Genomic DNA, 14973 nt, shown 5'->3' with positions numbered 1-14973 from the left:
CCTGGGGGGTGCCTGCTGTGCCTCCTCGGGAGCTCATCAGAATAAAAGGCCACATTCCTATGGGTCCATGTGTATGACACACCCAGAGTATTTATAGGGAACTCCACAGAGACAGAAAGCAGATTGTGATTGCCCAGGCTGGGGGGGTACCGGCTTTCCACGTGGGGGTGAACATGTTTTGGGACTGGCGATGATCGCACATGGTGAATGCACTCCATGCTGCGGCGTTGTGCACTTAAAACAGTTAAATTACATTACGGGGATTTCACCCCAATTAAAACCAGATCGCAGAACAAAGGTACAGACTCGTGTGCTCCTGCCACGAGTTGGGCCTGCAGAGTAAATGGACAGGAAGGACCCTCTGCCTGCCTCCCACCTGCTATGTGGGGGTGGGGAACCTGGGTGTTTTCCTCTAGGGTTTCTCAGAGTGTGGGTCTGGGAGCCACTGAATGCCAGTCCTCCAGGGAGCTTGTTAAAACAGATTCCCCAGGTGCCAGGGAATCCGCACTGCCACCCTTGGGCACGCAGGCAGCTGGAAGCCTGACCTAACCGTTCACTGTCCCTCTGTCCTCCTGTCCATTAGGTTTGCTGGCCACCCAGTCTCCCCACGGCCGTGCTGTGCTTCAGTTCCCCACCCGGGCAGCACCCAGCCCATTGCTCTCCTACCCTGTCATCACTGGCCTTCAGTCTATGCCCAAGCCTGGCTTCAACTTCTCTCATTCTGGATGCCTCCTCAGCTGGCTGCTGAACCCCCTACCTGAGCTCTCCCTCCCCTGAAAACTGGCACTGCATCGAGGCGCGGATACTTCACTACATGCTCTGTGTTCAGCTGTCCATATGTCCTCCATGCCAGCTGGAACATCAGCCTCAGACCTGACGCCACAGAGGCAAGGCTGGGACCAGTGCTGGGCGCTCCTGCAGCTGAGAATGGCCATGTCTCCCCCACGAGGTCCAAGCTCCCTATGGGCCGGGGTCTTGTCTCCCAAAGCCCTGCTATCCACTCCAGAGCCCACAGGCCCTGGGGGCAGGCAGGCCTCAATGCCCACACCCATCAGAGCAGGGCCACATCCTCTCTAAGCCTCTGGCCCCCAACACAGTCTAATGCTCACTCAGCGTGTACTCCATTTTCCCCACTGTGTGTCCTGGAGCCCAAGTACTGCCTGCCAGCACAAAGTGGGGATGCAGCTCAGCCACAAAGGGCCCCAGCCCTTCATTTTCTCTCTGAGTCACCAGACATCCTACTCACTCATCCTCAGAACCAGTGTTAGCACACGAACCCAGTGCTGGCCTTTTGATTCCAGGGGAGAACCATAGTCTAACTCCCTCCTTCCCCCCTAGCTCGGAGGTCACTCAGCCGAGTGACCAGTCAACTCCATCCAAAGCCACAGGCCCGGCCCCCAGGGAGCAGTTTCCAACACACTTCTGCCATTTCATTAAAGCTGGGACCTTCTTTCTGCAGCTTCTCGCAGCCAGGCTCAAATCAAATCACCTCTTTTGTTCTGCCCAGAACCGACAGGCAGTTAAAACCCCATTATTATGCTGCAATTTCAGAAAATTGATCCTGGCAAATAGCTAAATGGGGCTCAGTGTTGCTTCATGTGACGCCTTATTTGAGGATTTGAATCCCAGGCAGCAGAGAACTGGCAACCCCAGACCAGCATGTCAGCCCCGGGCAAGCCAGCCCCCACCCGGTTGGAAAAGTGAGAGACAATGGATGCAGGCGCGTCAGGGAGGTGACCTGCTGGCGCTCCAGAAGTGACAGGGTTGGGGTTGCGCCCCGTCACTGTGTGAGCAGAAATGTTAACAGCTGGAGGGCAGGAAAAGGGACACACAGCGGGAGAGAAAATACCATTGGGAAAATGATCCACTAGAGGGTAATGAACAAAAAATTGAGGAAGGGATTAAAAAAACAACCTGGAGATCTCTGCCAAGTTCACTTGACAGCTATTGTGAAAAGGCCGGGGGACAGAGGGACGGTCCCCGCCTCCCTCCGCCCCGTGGGCAGGGGCAGCCGGCAATCCACCTCTCGGCCCGGCAGGCTCTTTCCTGTTGCTTCTGTCTTGATTTATAATAAGCTCCTTTTTCCTAAAGTAAGTGCTTCATGGGAGTGGTTTGGCTTTTATGTTATTTTTTTCCCCCAAATGGGAATGTGTCGATGGAACTGGCGCTTGAAAGGCAGGCACATTCTCTCCCACAGGGAAGTAGAGCCGGAGCGGGGGGCAAACAGCAGACACATACATTGGCCCCTTTCCCTAGTCTCAGGGGGGCTGGAATCATGTTTTTCTCTCAAGGACGGGGCTGCTGGTAAGGGCTGGACTGCTCTGCACACAGTAGGTGTTCTATAAAGAAGCGCAGAACAAGCAAGCTGGCCCCAGGGAACAAGGTACACAGGGTTTAACCAAAGCCCCTCAGTACTGACTGCCTGAGCAGCGTATCTGCCTGTGTGCCCCTCGCTAGGGGCTCTGGGTAACTCTCTGCTCCCCTAGAACGGGGCCTGGAGGATGTCTGGATGGAGACGTGACTGGGGCACTGGTTTAGATCTTGGCCGGAGGGCCAGGGCAGGGGGTCTGGCATGTCTGTTTAAATCTGTTAGCTCTGTGATCTCGGGCAAATCCCTTAGCCCTTCTGTGCCGCAGTGTCCTCTGGAAACTGCTGAGGTGACCGGCGCAGAGCTCTTAGCCCAGGGACCGGCACACAGTCAGTCCGCAGGGCAGGCTCGGGAGGGGACGGGAGGTGTGTCTGGGGATAGACTGGGAAGCTAGCCAGGTGAGTGGTTAAGTTTGAGGAAATCCCATCAGGAGTAAGCAAGGCTCGCGTTACACCCACCTGAGAGGTGGATCTAGTTAACACAGGCAGGGGGGGCACCACAACCAAGTGGCCAAGTGTCTGGCGGCTGGCAAACTGGAACGCAGGGGTTCACATCCGGCCTCTGCCTCTTGGTGGCTGAGGTGGGCTGGGGAAGGCAGCTCCGCATGCTCAGCTGCCAAATGGAGCGGTACAACTATTCACCTCCCACCGCCTCGGACCCCCCGCACCCACGATGGTCAGGACAGCGCTGGACACAGGGCGGTTGCCGCTGGCGATCCTAAGGGAGGTGGGGTGGCAGAGCTGAGAGGCCCAAGGCGAGAGGGTGGGTCTGAGCTCCGACCTCCTGGGTCCTGGCTGTTTCCACATTTTAAAAGAGCAAGGGCCCCCTGAACAGATGTAACAGCTAGCTCGGTGCGAGCGCCAGTACCACGTGACCACCAGCACGTCCCTAAGGGCCTCACAGGCAGTGATGCACGCCCGGTTCTGACAGCTCCTGAGGCGGGTTGCATTACCATCTCTATTTCTGGGCCCAGACAGCAGAAACCACAGCTCAGACGTACACCTGCAAGTGGCCAGGAACTGTCACTGGGAGCTGCCTGGTGGTGTCTACCCATCCTGGGGCACAGCCAACCCAACCGAGGGTCGAACTGGGCCAAGCGGTCAGGCCCCAGGCCACCATGGGAACGTGAGCTGTCAGGTGAGCCCTCCCAGCTCGGAGAAGGGGACCCAGGAGACCGGGCACCCAGCCCAGGGGTTCCAACCTCCACCCTGGAACTTCCTGGGTCCATATCAGAGGGTCGGCGTGACCAGCGTTGAGGTCCTGAGGAAGGTCTGGGTGCTGGGAATGAGGAGCAGAGGGCGGGGTGGGCCAGGGGGTGTTTTCCCTGGACACAGGGCCCAGACGGGTGGACAGCGGAGGAAGCACAGGCTAGGGAGATGTGGGCCCGGTTCCTGGCCCTGCCTGTGGGGCCCCACTTTCCTCATCTGTGAAATGGGCACAACTTCTCAGCTGAGGGGATGTGGGGGGACGAAGGACGAGAAGCAGCTGACCCAAACACATCAGCAGAGTGACTTACAGCCATTTGATCCTAAATTTGCAGGATGATCGATCCCAAAATTAATCACCAGAGCTAGGTCATAGCTCTGGGAATTTTCTAGAGCCACCTTGAACCAGGCACAGACATCACCTCTTCCTGCTCTGCAGGAGCTCCAGCAAGGAGCCCTCCAACCTTGGCTTGAATGCCTCCTGGAATGGGATGCTCACCACCTCCCAGGCCGGGCAAGCCCAGCCCAGCCCAGCCCAGCCCAGCCCAGCCCAGCCCTGCCCAGCCCAGCCCTGCCCAGCACGCCATCAGCCCGGCCCACCCAGCGTTCACCATTGATAATCTCTCCCTTATTCTGAGCAAACACCCTGTGACTGTCATTCTCAGTCTCACCCAGAGATCAGATGCCTCCACCCACAGAGAGAGGTGCCCGTGTCCAGCATGAGGCTAAGCTGATTTCTGAGTCTGTCTGTCTGCAATTCTGAACAGACTTCCCGGAGTGCAAGCCCTGCCCCATGGCCTTGCCCCGCTCACACCCGGACGGCAGAGTCCAGCCCAGCCTGCAGTGGAGCCCCTGCTATGTGACTGAGGGCTCCCATGCCTGTCTTTGCCGAGGTGTGGCCCTGAGTCCCAGGCCCGGTGACGTCTGTTGGGAGACCCCGCCCCCCAGGCTCTCCCTGGGGTCCTCACTGTGAAAAGAGGGCTGTGAGCTCTAGCTTAGGTCTCCCGCCTTTCAAGTAACCCTGAAACAGAAGCCACAGGTAGCGTCAGTAATGGGACTGGCAGCATTCTGAGCCCTGGCTGGGACCGGGATGAGGCAGGGGGCACTTTTCACACGAAACTGGATGACACACCCAGGCCGGGCCTGACAGTGGGTGCCAACGCCGGGCAGTGCCCAGGCACCGTCCCTGCAGCGCCCGCACGCCGGCTTGACCGCCTTGTCTAGCGGGGACCCCACAGAGGCCTGCATGACCCATTTGGAGAACCATCGGCTTTTAAACTTTCAGGCCCAGACTCTTTGCTCAGACAAGCCCAGAGCTGCCGCCACCTAGACAGCAGGGCCGAGCGAAGCTCCAGGAAGAGCTCTGGGAGCCGGGTGGCCCCGCGGCCCCACGTGTTCTCCGCTGGCCGAGTGTCCCCAGCCTGCAGGTGCCCAGTGAGCGGGAGACAAGGCCCACCAGACCTCCTTCCAAACAGCCAGGCGTTAACTAGTCTGCTGTCAAGTGGGGGCAGCCCGCGTCCACTCTGAGGGTGACCACACACAAAGGAACTCCGAGGACAAGGTCCAGAGGATGGAGGCTCACCGTGTGGGTGCAGCAGCCCACGGGTGTCCCCCAGGTGTCCACAGGGGACGGGGAAGGCACGATGGTGTGTCATGCTCGTACTTGTAAGAAACCTGCAGTGGCCTGAGGCCAACAGCTTATCGGGTTCCCCAAGCAAGGGCTGCACCTGCCCTTACCGTGGAGACCTCTGCCTACCAAGAGCTTTAAGCTGGGAATGTGCTCACTCCGGCCTGAGATGGTTTGTTTCTTCATGGTGCCCATTGCCCTGGGAACAGCCTCCCAGGGGGCAGGCACCTCTTGTAATCGAGGAGGAGAAATGAACACAGTGGTTCTTTGCAGAGGAGGAAGGCCACGTACCTTTATGTTATTTTGTGTTTGGAGAGGCTCGGGGAAGCGGGCATGTTTGGGGACAGCTTCAGAGGATGTCAGCCAGGGGACCTCAGCTGGCCTGTTGCCAACCCAGCCCTGAGGCCACACCAGGGGTGCCAGGACTCGGAGGCCAAGGCTTCAAGTCTGGCTTTCCTGGAACCCTTTCCGCCTTTTACTCATAAGGAGCGTGGGGCTGTAGTCATGGCCCGGTGCTTCATGTGACCCCAGACCAGCCGGCTGGGCCACCAGCATCCCCTTAACTGGCGGAGGGGTGGGGGGAAGGGTGGGCGTGAGCACCGAAACCAAGCTCAGAGGCCTTGGGAATTAGACTGCCCTTCCCACCAGAGGCCCTGTATTTGGAGAGGCGCTTACTGGGAGGCTTGGTGGCCGGGCTCCTCTCTGAGCCTTAGAACGGGAGAGTGGGAATGGATGGGACAGAATCGGGGTTTCCATGGCAGGGAGGGTGGGCATGAGGAGACCTAGTGACCCCCCGCACCTCCCCATTGGCCTGTTCCCAGGGTCTGTGTGCGACGCCTGCCTCGGGATAGAGCGGCCTCTCAGCACTGGCTCCCGGACATGTGGCTGGCCTGAGCATCTGCCACGAACCTCACACCAGTCTCACGTGAAAGCTGGGCCACCGTCCCCAGTCAGAGCTGGGTCGGTGCACCCTTCACCTCCTCGCGAGCTGCCTCTTACGTTTGCCGTCTCTGATGCGGGTATAAGGTGAGGAAATGGCTTTGACGCACTAGGCCGGCGGCACTGGCTTCTGATTCCTCCCGGCGAGAATGCTGCGGTCTCCACAGCGTGCCCTCATGGGCCTCTCAGGGGTCCTCCTGCACCCCATCAGGCTCCTTCAATAGGCCTTGCACACCTGCCACGGGCCTTTGCACATGCCGCTGCCTCTTGAATCCTAGACTGTAACCTTCCGAGGCAGTGGACACATCAGTTTTGCCTCCCATGGCTTCCTCCAAGATGAGCACAAACATTTAGGAAGTACTCGTTGATAAACACCCCCCCCCCCAAGTGGGCACCTCCACGTACATCACCTCACTTAGCTTTGCTACCACCCCAGTGTGACGGGGGGCGTTACTGGTGGTCTGGATTCTGATAAGTCTGCTGTGTGCTAAGCACGGGCTGACATGGCAGTCAGTCTCCAATCCTTATGACAGCCCCACTTTACAGATGGGGAAGCTGAGGTTTTGGGTGATGGCAGAGCTGGAGTCCGGGCCCCAAAGGCATGTATACACGCACTGGGCGACACCCGGTCACCAGGTGGCTCTCTTTGACCTTCCTGTGGCTAAGGTGTTGGCACCACAAGGTCACATTTGCTCTCCGGTCACCCTATGGACCACCAGTGGGAGCTGGCCTGGCAGCACATAGGCCCAGGGACCCCAAATGAGGGAAGAGAGGGGACTGGGGTCCTATGTGGAGGGTGCTCCTGTGAGTCTGCTCCCCCAAAGTGGGGCCGAAGTGGGGGGCTACCGCGTAGTACTTGGGGCATAAGGCCTTGGGGAAGGGACCCACGGACAGGCCGCTGACAAGGACATGGAGCCTCTCTCTGGATCCGAGGGTGGGGCGGGCTGGTGGTCTGCAGAGCACCTGAGGGCGGGTGCTCCCGCCGGACCAGAGACCCTTCCAGAGCTGGAGGCCCATGCCCCGCCCATCTCCAGCAAGGGCAGAAATGAGATCACCAGAGGGACTGGCCCCACCGCAGATGTTACCCTCCTGTGCCCACCTGCCCCACCTCGCAGCGCCTCTGCCCACCCCGCCAAGTCACATGGGCTCAGAGCATAGGCTAAGATGAATGACAACCGTATGCTCCCCTCAGATGCTGGGTCCCTCCCCCTCCGAGAACTCTCCTCAACAATGGCCAGAGGAAGCCCCAGCGCCGCACAGGACTGCGGGCCCAGGAGGAGGCTGTGTGCACGGGGGCTCAGGGCCCGCAAGGGTTCAGGCAACGCAGTGTGGCCCTGGAGCCCACCGCCTGGGCGCTGTGCCTCGGAGCCCGGCTCCGCGCCTGCCATCCCTTCTGTCCTCCTATGACGACCTCTCCGAGCTCCTGCCTCCTCCAGGGAACTGCTGAGTCAGGGAGCAAAGGTCCCGACTTCAAGAATTCGGAGATTCTGAGGACTCGTCCCTGAACTGAAGGTTCTGCGCGTCGCATTCCACCTAGCCGGAGAGTGTGACACGGAATTCTCTGTCTGCTCGGACTGTCACCACCTACATCACTCTGGCAGGTAATAAGAGCTGAGCACCCCGCCGACCAGCGGCAGCCTTGTCCACATCCGCGAAACAAGCGGCTTCTCAGTCACCACTGCCCCTCGAGCGCCCACCGTGCACGGGCACGACGCCAGGTCTGCAGAGCCTGGGCAGGGCCCTTCAGCAAGAGGCAACATGAGGCTCCAGGAGGTCCCAGAAGAGCAGCTTTCAGGCCAGGTTCTACCCTGGGTCCCTCTCCTTGAATGCCCCCATCCCTGTCCCCAGCATGGTCAGAACTCAGCTTTAAGGGACTGCACCCCTTCTAGGAAGCTTCTCCCGACTTCCCGCCCCAGGGCCCTGACCCTCTGCCCCTGTGTCCTCCCAGTGCCCAGCTCCATCTCCTACTAGATGGGAGTCCCCAGAGGCAAGGACTGGGCCTCACCATCGGGCTCCCCAGGGCCCAAATCCCGAATCCTCCTCTGGCAAAGGCTGTCATACAGGGTCACAGAGGAGGGTCAGGCCTGTTTGCTAATCCAAAAACTTCTGCAGAAATGCATGCAGCCAGTACGTGCCAACCTCCCATACCCCTCGGGTCTGAGTCAGGTGCCAGGGGACTGGGGTTGGGGAAGTGCCCTGGAGGAGCCACCTGCCCTAGGCTTGGACGGCAGAGGAGCCCAGCAGTGAACAGGCTCTGGAACCCTGCATTCAGTCCCCACCCTGGACACTCAGTGACCCTGGGCAGCTCACGTCAGGTGTCTCTGGGCCTTGGCCTCCTTGCTGTAAAATGGGTACATGGAGCCTGCAGGGAGCTGCGGGGCTTGAAGGAGGGCTGTGCCCCACATCGCTGGGGAAGAGCGCAGAGCCTGCCGCCTCCCTGTTCCAGCACGCTGCCTTCCCAGGCCGACAGACCCCCGTGACAGGAGGAGACCCCGTTTCTAAGAGCCAGCAGCTCTGGGGCTCTTCTTCCAGGGCTCTTGGCTCAGTGGTGATGACTGCTGTGCACCCGGGACACACACAGGCCCTGGAAACGCGCATACAAACCCCCTCGCCACCCCCCCCCCCCCCCCCCGTGTCCCGTGGAGAACCTCAGAGGAGGAAGGGGGAAATGCAGGAAGCCATCCAGGTCGGCCCTGCCCCAGCGGCCCAGGGCACGGGGCTCTGCTTACCCCAGAGGGCCATGAAGACGGAGAAGAAGACTGTGGCGGGGTTGTCGAAGAGGTGGCTGGCGCGGGCAGTGGCACAGGCCGAGCTCATCTTCCAGTAGCTACAGGTCTTGTCGCACAGCGGGCACATGGTGATGTTGCGTGTCTGGTCGCACATCTCCATGCTGGAAGGCAGGGGGCACCTGTGAGCCATGGGCTGGACACGAAGGGACTGTGGGCCCACCAGGGCCGGGCCTCCGGGGAGCCCCGCTGGGGTGGCAGAAAGTGCTGGGCCCTGGCCAGGGGGTTGGAGAGGGTGGGCCTCCTGCCCCAGTGGACATGGCAAGACAGGCCAGCCAGCATCAGGCAGGGGGCGACGCCACGTCCTTCCTCTGCACCCAGGGCTGGCTGCAGGGATGTGCACGCTGTGCTGTGATATATTCCCTGTGCTCGGGAGGGCCCTGCTATTGGTTTCATGCTCTGCTATTAATGCCCTTAAATGATTTTGGAACCAGGGTCCTGCGTTTTCATTTTGTATGGGGCCTGCAGCTTCTCCAGTGGGCCCTGGGTGTGGACCGTCCAGACTTGCCATGTGGCTGGCAGTGCGAGTGAGTTGCACGTGACTGTTCATCTCTGGGGGTGGGCGGACCTTGGGCACTGCTTCTGGGAGACGAGAGCCCCAGGCCGGCGTCCCGCTAAGCACCAGGACGGTCAAGGCGTGGACTGATAGAGTGCTGTCCCGCCCTCACATTATGAGGCCCCAGGAAACTGGACAGGGACACAACAGAGCCACCAGATGCCTCACCCTTCCCCAGCCTGTGCTGTGTGCCACACGCCGTGCTGAGTGCCACTCTGCGTGTCTCAGGCTTGCCCTTGCAGGGTGCTGGGGGGCAGCTGGCCCTGGGTGCAGATAAAGGAGGGGAAACGGAGCTGCCAGAGCTCCCAGGGGGAGACAGACAGGTGGCTGGGTTGGAAGGAGCGTGTCCACATGCTGCCTGGGCTGGGGGAGACCCGCCCGCCATGTGATGCCCAGCACCTTCCTCTTCCAATCTGCCCCCAGCACCCGGGCTCTCTCCTACTAGTGCTGAAAAATACCAATATTAAAAGGCCATTAGCTATGTGAGCAGATGCCAGCACAGGCATCCAGGTGGCCGGAGTCAGTTCTGGAGACCATTGCAGCCCATCTTCATGGATGAAGAAACACCCAGAGAGGGGAGGTGACATGCTCAGGGCCACAAAGCACAGTGGGAACTGGGCCCTGCTCTCAGTACCTGTAACCTCACACCCTGCACGACTCTCATCCATGGCCCAGAGGCCACAGGAGGGCTCCCACCAAAACCGAGGACTGGGCCCGGGTCCTTGCTCAGCTGGACCTGCCCTCCATGCCTCCGGCCAGGCCCTTGGGTCTCTGACTCCATTTCTCCTGGAAGAGGAAGAAAGGGACCATCCTAAGCCCCTTTCAGCTCCGGTTTGCCTGAACTGTCTCCTCCCTGCGAACTCGGACAAGACACTGACCTCTAAACAGATGCCAGGCATTCTGGGTCAGGTGGTTTCCTGGGGACGGCTGAGGTGGGAGGGAGTGCTTTGTGTTTTTAACTTCTGGATGCACTCGGCCTTATGCACTGAACCATGCCTGGCCCTCAGCAAGTGGTGTTTGACAGGCTCCTGCTGAGCAGTGCCCGGGGACCCTCCTCTGCCCAGCACAGTGGACATTCTGCCTCAATTCAGTTCTTCCAGTCACACTCACTATGTCATTATAAAATGTCTGTGTGTTGTGTGTGCCAGGCACTGTGCCAGGCATGGGACATGGAAAGAGGAACTGTGGCTGGGCTGCTGGCCTGGAGCACCTGGGGAAGTGTGAGCACACGGCATGCGGGTATGTATGGGGGGCAGGCACATGCACATGAGGCACGTGTATGTGTGGGGCAGGTGCACAAGGGTGGTAGGGCAGCAGCTCTGGCTGTGATCTGTGTTGGCCTGGGCAGGTTAGTTGAGCTCTGTGAGCCTCAGTTTCCCCATCTGCAGAATGGGGATGCTGAGTGAGGGGTGCCCATGTTACTGAGCTGTTAGAAGGTCAAACAGGAGAAGGCACGTGGAGCCCTGGGAACGTGCTGGCATGCACACGCCGCACTCCTGCCGGCCCTTATTATTGGGAGTAACAGCATATGGCAGCTGCCGTGAGCTTGAAGGGGTTCGGGGGCCGCCTGGAGGGGTCCACCTGCTGCCCTCGGCCAGCTTCCTCTCTCCCAAAGGTCTCTCCTGGGGGGCACAAGGGGCCGGTGGGCACAGGGCAGGATGACCTGCTGGTGCATGACCTGAGCCCCTCTCAGGGAACCTCAGGAGGAGGGACCCCAGGGTCAGTGTGCTGCCCAAGGTCACAGTGATCGCCTGGCTCTAGGGAGGAGGGGGCCCGGAGCCTTGAGGGTGGGCGAGGGCCAGGAGGGCAGGGCCATGCATCTCACTCGCCCGCGGGCCCGCCCTGCCCCAGTCTCCTCCCTGCCGGTGGAAACAATGCCAGCCAGACAAAAAGCCTTCTGCTGGTTTTAAACCTTCTGCCTCCCCCTTCAGTACCTTCAGCCAAAATAAAGACAAGGAACAGGAAGGCCTGTTCTTTGGCATGGATGGGAGGGGCGGGGGTGGCTCCCCGCAGGCAGGGGCACTGGCTTCCCTACAAACTGGACAGATTGGACTCTAAGGGGAACACACACCTCCTGTTGTCTAAGGCACCGACCGGGCAGAGACCGAGGTCAGACGGCCTCCGGAATCCCCAGTAAATGCTGTTTGCATCTCTGGCGATGTCGGGAGGCTTTGACGCTGGCCCGGCCGGAGATCTCAGCTCCCTGGTGGGGAGTCAATGCCCACCTGGGCAGAGCCTCCTGGCTGAGGCTGCTGGCTCTGCTGGCCCTCCAGGGATGGTGGGGAGGGAGACGGACAAGTCCCCGGGCTGCCTCCCGGGGGTGGGGGGCACTCCGCAACTCCAGTCGCCATGTCCCCTGGAGCTCAGGAGATCAATCCCTACCAGTCCAGGCTACTTTGACCAAACCCAAGCACAGTGGCCTGGGGTCCCATTAGCAAAGGGACAAGCTTACACCTGCCTGTGCCCAGGTAGCCCCGGAGGGGGCATGAGGCAGATTCCTGTAATGTTTTGGTTCCGGGTGGGTGGAATATTTTAGGTGTTATTCATGCTTTAAAACATCGTTCACCCTGAAGTTTACCGGATACGGCCTTTCTGCGCTGCTGAGTCACGCCAGCCAGTCCCTTTCCCAGCTGAGACTCACTTGCTTTGTACTGACTGGAACTAGGGATGGATTTTCCAAGCCATGGCTCTGCTTTAGAGCTATTGGGCCGAGCAGCAAGAAGTGTAACTGATGTGTTAGGGCTTCTCCCGGAAGGCTGCAGGCTCGGGAAGGCAGGGCCAGAGGGCACTCACCTTTCCAAACACCGTTTTGCCTGTCGGCACAGTGTCCCTGATAGAGGCTGGGGGCTGTAGCCCCAAACACACAGCAGTTACCTTTGGGTCAGCACCACCAGGTCTAGGAAACAACTAGAAAAGTCTCCCATGCAGCGTCCTCCTAGCCCCTACCCGCAAAACCCCCCAAGCCGCGGAGACATGGGAAGCTGTGCCAAGCGAGGCCCGGCAGGCTGAGTCCTCTGCTCCGACCGCCTGAGCGGTCAGCTCTCTCCTCTCCTGACCTCACCAGGAAGCAGGGAAAATAAATCTCAGAAAAGGAAAAGTAGTCAGCTATTTATTTTATGTCTTCCTCTCGACAATAAAGTCTCTTAGGGCGTCCGTGCCTGAGAAGGACACCCACACTTTAGACGGCCACGGAACCCTCTGGATCCCGCGCCTCCATCCGGCAGGCGATTTCCCAGGGCGCTGCCTGTGTGAATGGCAAATCTGTGCTGGCAGGACGGGAATGAATGTGCCCAGGGAGGGGGCTGCCCGCCTACCTGGGGATGTTCTCGTCAACCGTGGCACACCCATAGAGGAACACGATGACCCCGACCACGGAGGCGGGGATGAGCATCTGCGTGTACACGCCCAGCCAGGCGAAGTAGAGGCCGATCTTCTCCCCAAAGTACTTCCTGCACCGAAGGAGCCGGGGACAGGCTGTCATTCCACGGCCACGTCATGTGGCTCCCCAGCAAGGAGCAGCTCGAACCAGGGCCACCTGCCCTCTCGGCCGACAGCCAGAGTAGGTGGGCTCTGAGCCAGCCGTCGGGTGTGGGCTGCCCTCTGCCCTTCTACCCACCCCCTTCTCCCCAATGCCCCGGGAAGGCGGGGACATCTCCAGGTGTGACGTCCACACCGGTGGGCGCCATGGACTGGCCTGGGAGGGTGTCTGCTCCATTCCACGTCCTGTTCAGCACACGAACGGGAATGAACAGAGGCCCCAAGGCACCGGGGAAAGCAGTGCCTCTCAGGCTGAGTGTTTCTGGCACCTCAATGGGCTGTTTCCACGGGCTGAACTCGGGTCTGCGGTCCCCACAGGACACACACTGCCTCATCTACTCACCCCCTCCCTGCCCAGGGACAGAGGTCCTCTTGGGAGGGAACAAATTGCCCAGAGGGGCAGTCCTTACATATTTGGAGGCAGCTCTCTGCCGCCTCTTGACGCAGCGATGCAAGAAAGTGCTGTAGCCGTCCAGCTACATCAAGCTGGGCTGCAGACTTCGGAGATGCTGGACATTGTCTGGGAAGAGCCCAGCCTCCAGCAAATCTGAATAAACTGCTTAGCTAGCTGTCCAGGCTGCCAGCTGCCGGAGGCCTGGGGTCCTCACACGGGCTCTGAAAGTTCACATGGGCTCCCAGGTGCCAACTTATTCCGTGTGGTCGAAATACACAGGGACATTTATCCAACTGATGCCCAAGGAGGGGCTTGTTTCCCAGCCTCTGCCCAAGGAGCCTGGCCTGCCCATGGCATCCCCTCTTACCTGACCAGGTCGATGGGCTGGTACTTATAGAAGACCCTGTAGCTTGCCCACTCTTCATACAGGAGCTAGGAGAGAAGAAGTGGTGAACAGCTGGTGGAGGGGTAGCTGACGCTCCTGATCTGCTTCCTGGACGCCTGTGCGTGGACGTGCTCAGCCCACGGCCACATCAGTCCTCTGTTCAACAAACACCTCTTGAGAGCTGACCACGGCGGGCACCGTCCTGGATGCTGGGCTTTCAGAGGTGGGCATGGGAACATAGCCCGGAGGCCCGGAGCTCCCGTTTTGGTGGGAGAGACGGACACAGAGAAGTGGGTCAGCTCTTGGTAAGGGTCTCAAGGAAACTACACGTGGGAGGAGCTCAGCTGGCACTGGAGGCCGGGTGGGGGGCTCCCTGGGCAAGAACAGGCCGGTGTTTTTAGGTGAAGGTGGGCATGGGAACGAGCTCTTGGCATCAGTACGGAGTCCTCACTCTTTGTGACCTGATCCAGAATTGATCTAAAACGGCCTGACACTGCGAGGTGTTGCCACTCAGGGTCCTCAGTCCCCCGCCAGACACCATACCATTCCCTAGAAAGGACAGAGACCCCCCGGCTGTGGAGCAGAGACATGCAGGCAGCAAGATTCACAGAAGTCTCTTGGGATGCAAGGCGGGTTCAGCGTTTATCTCCTGAGATGGGCTGTCTGATTAACATGGCCTCGTGAAATAAATGAAATCTACACACACCGAATCATGCCCCAGGCTTCGGGCAGGGACGGTAATGAGCCTGATGGATCGGAAGCCTTGCATGAACACGCAGAGGGTGTCCTCAGGAAGATGCCGTGTTAGGACTGCTGGTTTTAACAGAGCAATCCCATGCATGTGGGCAGGGCATGCCTCACCAGCCTCACTTCAAAGCCCGAGGCCACACAGCTGCAGGAGAGCAGCTGGGACCCAGGCGGGACGTCTGTGCCTCACTGTCACCCGGCTCTGCTGGGATCAAATGAGGAGTGAGCAGGGGGCAGGTGAGGGGACGCGCGTGGGGCCGTCTTGGGCTCCTCTGCACCTGCCAGCTCGCTTGTTTTCTCCTTTCCTTGATAGTCAAAGTTTGGGGGTTCTCCCAACCCTCATTCTGCTGTGATCCCATGAGAATACACCCCATTCACTTTCATCATCTCAAACATTTTATACTGTGGACTGAATATCTGTGTCCCCCC

At 59.7% G+C, this 14973-nt stretch overlaps 1 protein-coding gene across 5 annotated transcripts in view; it reads right to left on the bottom strand.

Moving 5' to 3' along the window:
• ANO1 (anoctamin 1) overlaps positions 1 to 14973 on the bottom strand; it is a 140814-nt gene that overhangs the window by 32910 nt on the left and 92931 nt on the right. For all 5 annotated transcript variants that reach the window (XM_057506707.1, XM_057506703.1, XM_057506704.1 and 2 more), the window contains 3 exons: positions 13780 to 13844; positions 12796 to 12930; positions 8869 to 9029 (listed from right to left, as the gene is read on the bottom strand). In XM_057506707.1, coding sequence (XP_057362690.1) covers positions 8869 to 9029; positions 12796 to 12930; positions 13780 to 13844 — 361 coding nt within the window. The remainder of the gene's footprint in view (positions 1 to 8868; positions 9030 to 12795; positions 12931 to 13779; positions 13845 to 14973) is intronic.

The sequence above is a fragment of the Manis pentadactyla genome, chromosome 9 (genome assembly GCF_030020395.1).
Source record: "Manis pentadactyla isolate mManPen7 chromosome 9, mManPen7.hap1, whole genome shotgun sequence".
NCBI classification, from domain to species: Eukaryota; Metazoa; Chordata; class Mammalia; order Pholidota; family Manidae; genus Manis; species Manis pentadactyla.
Note: the sequence above shows the minus strand (reverse complement) of the source record. Positions and strands in the feature narration are given on the sequence as shown.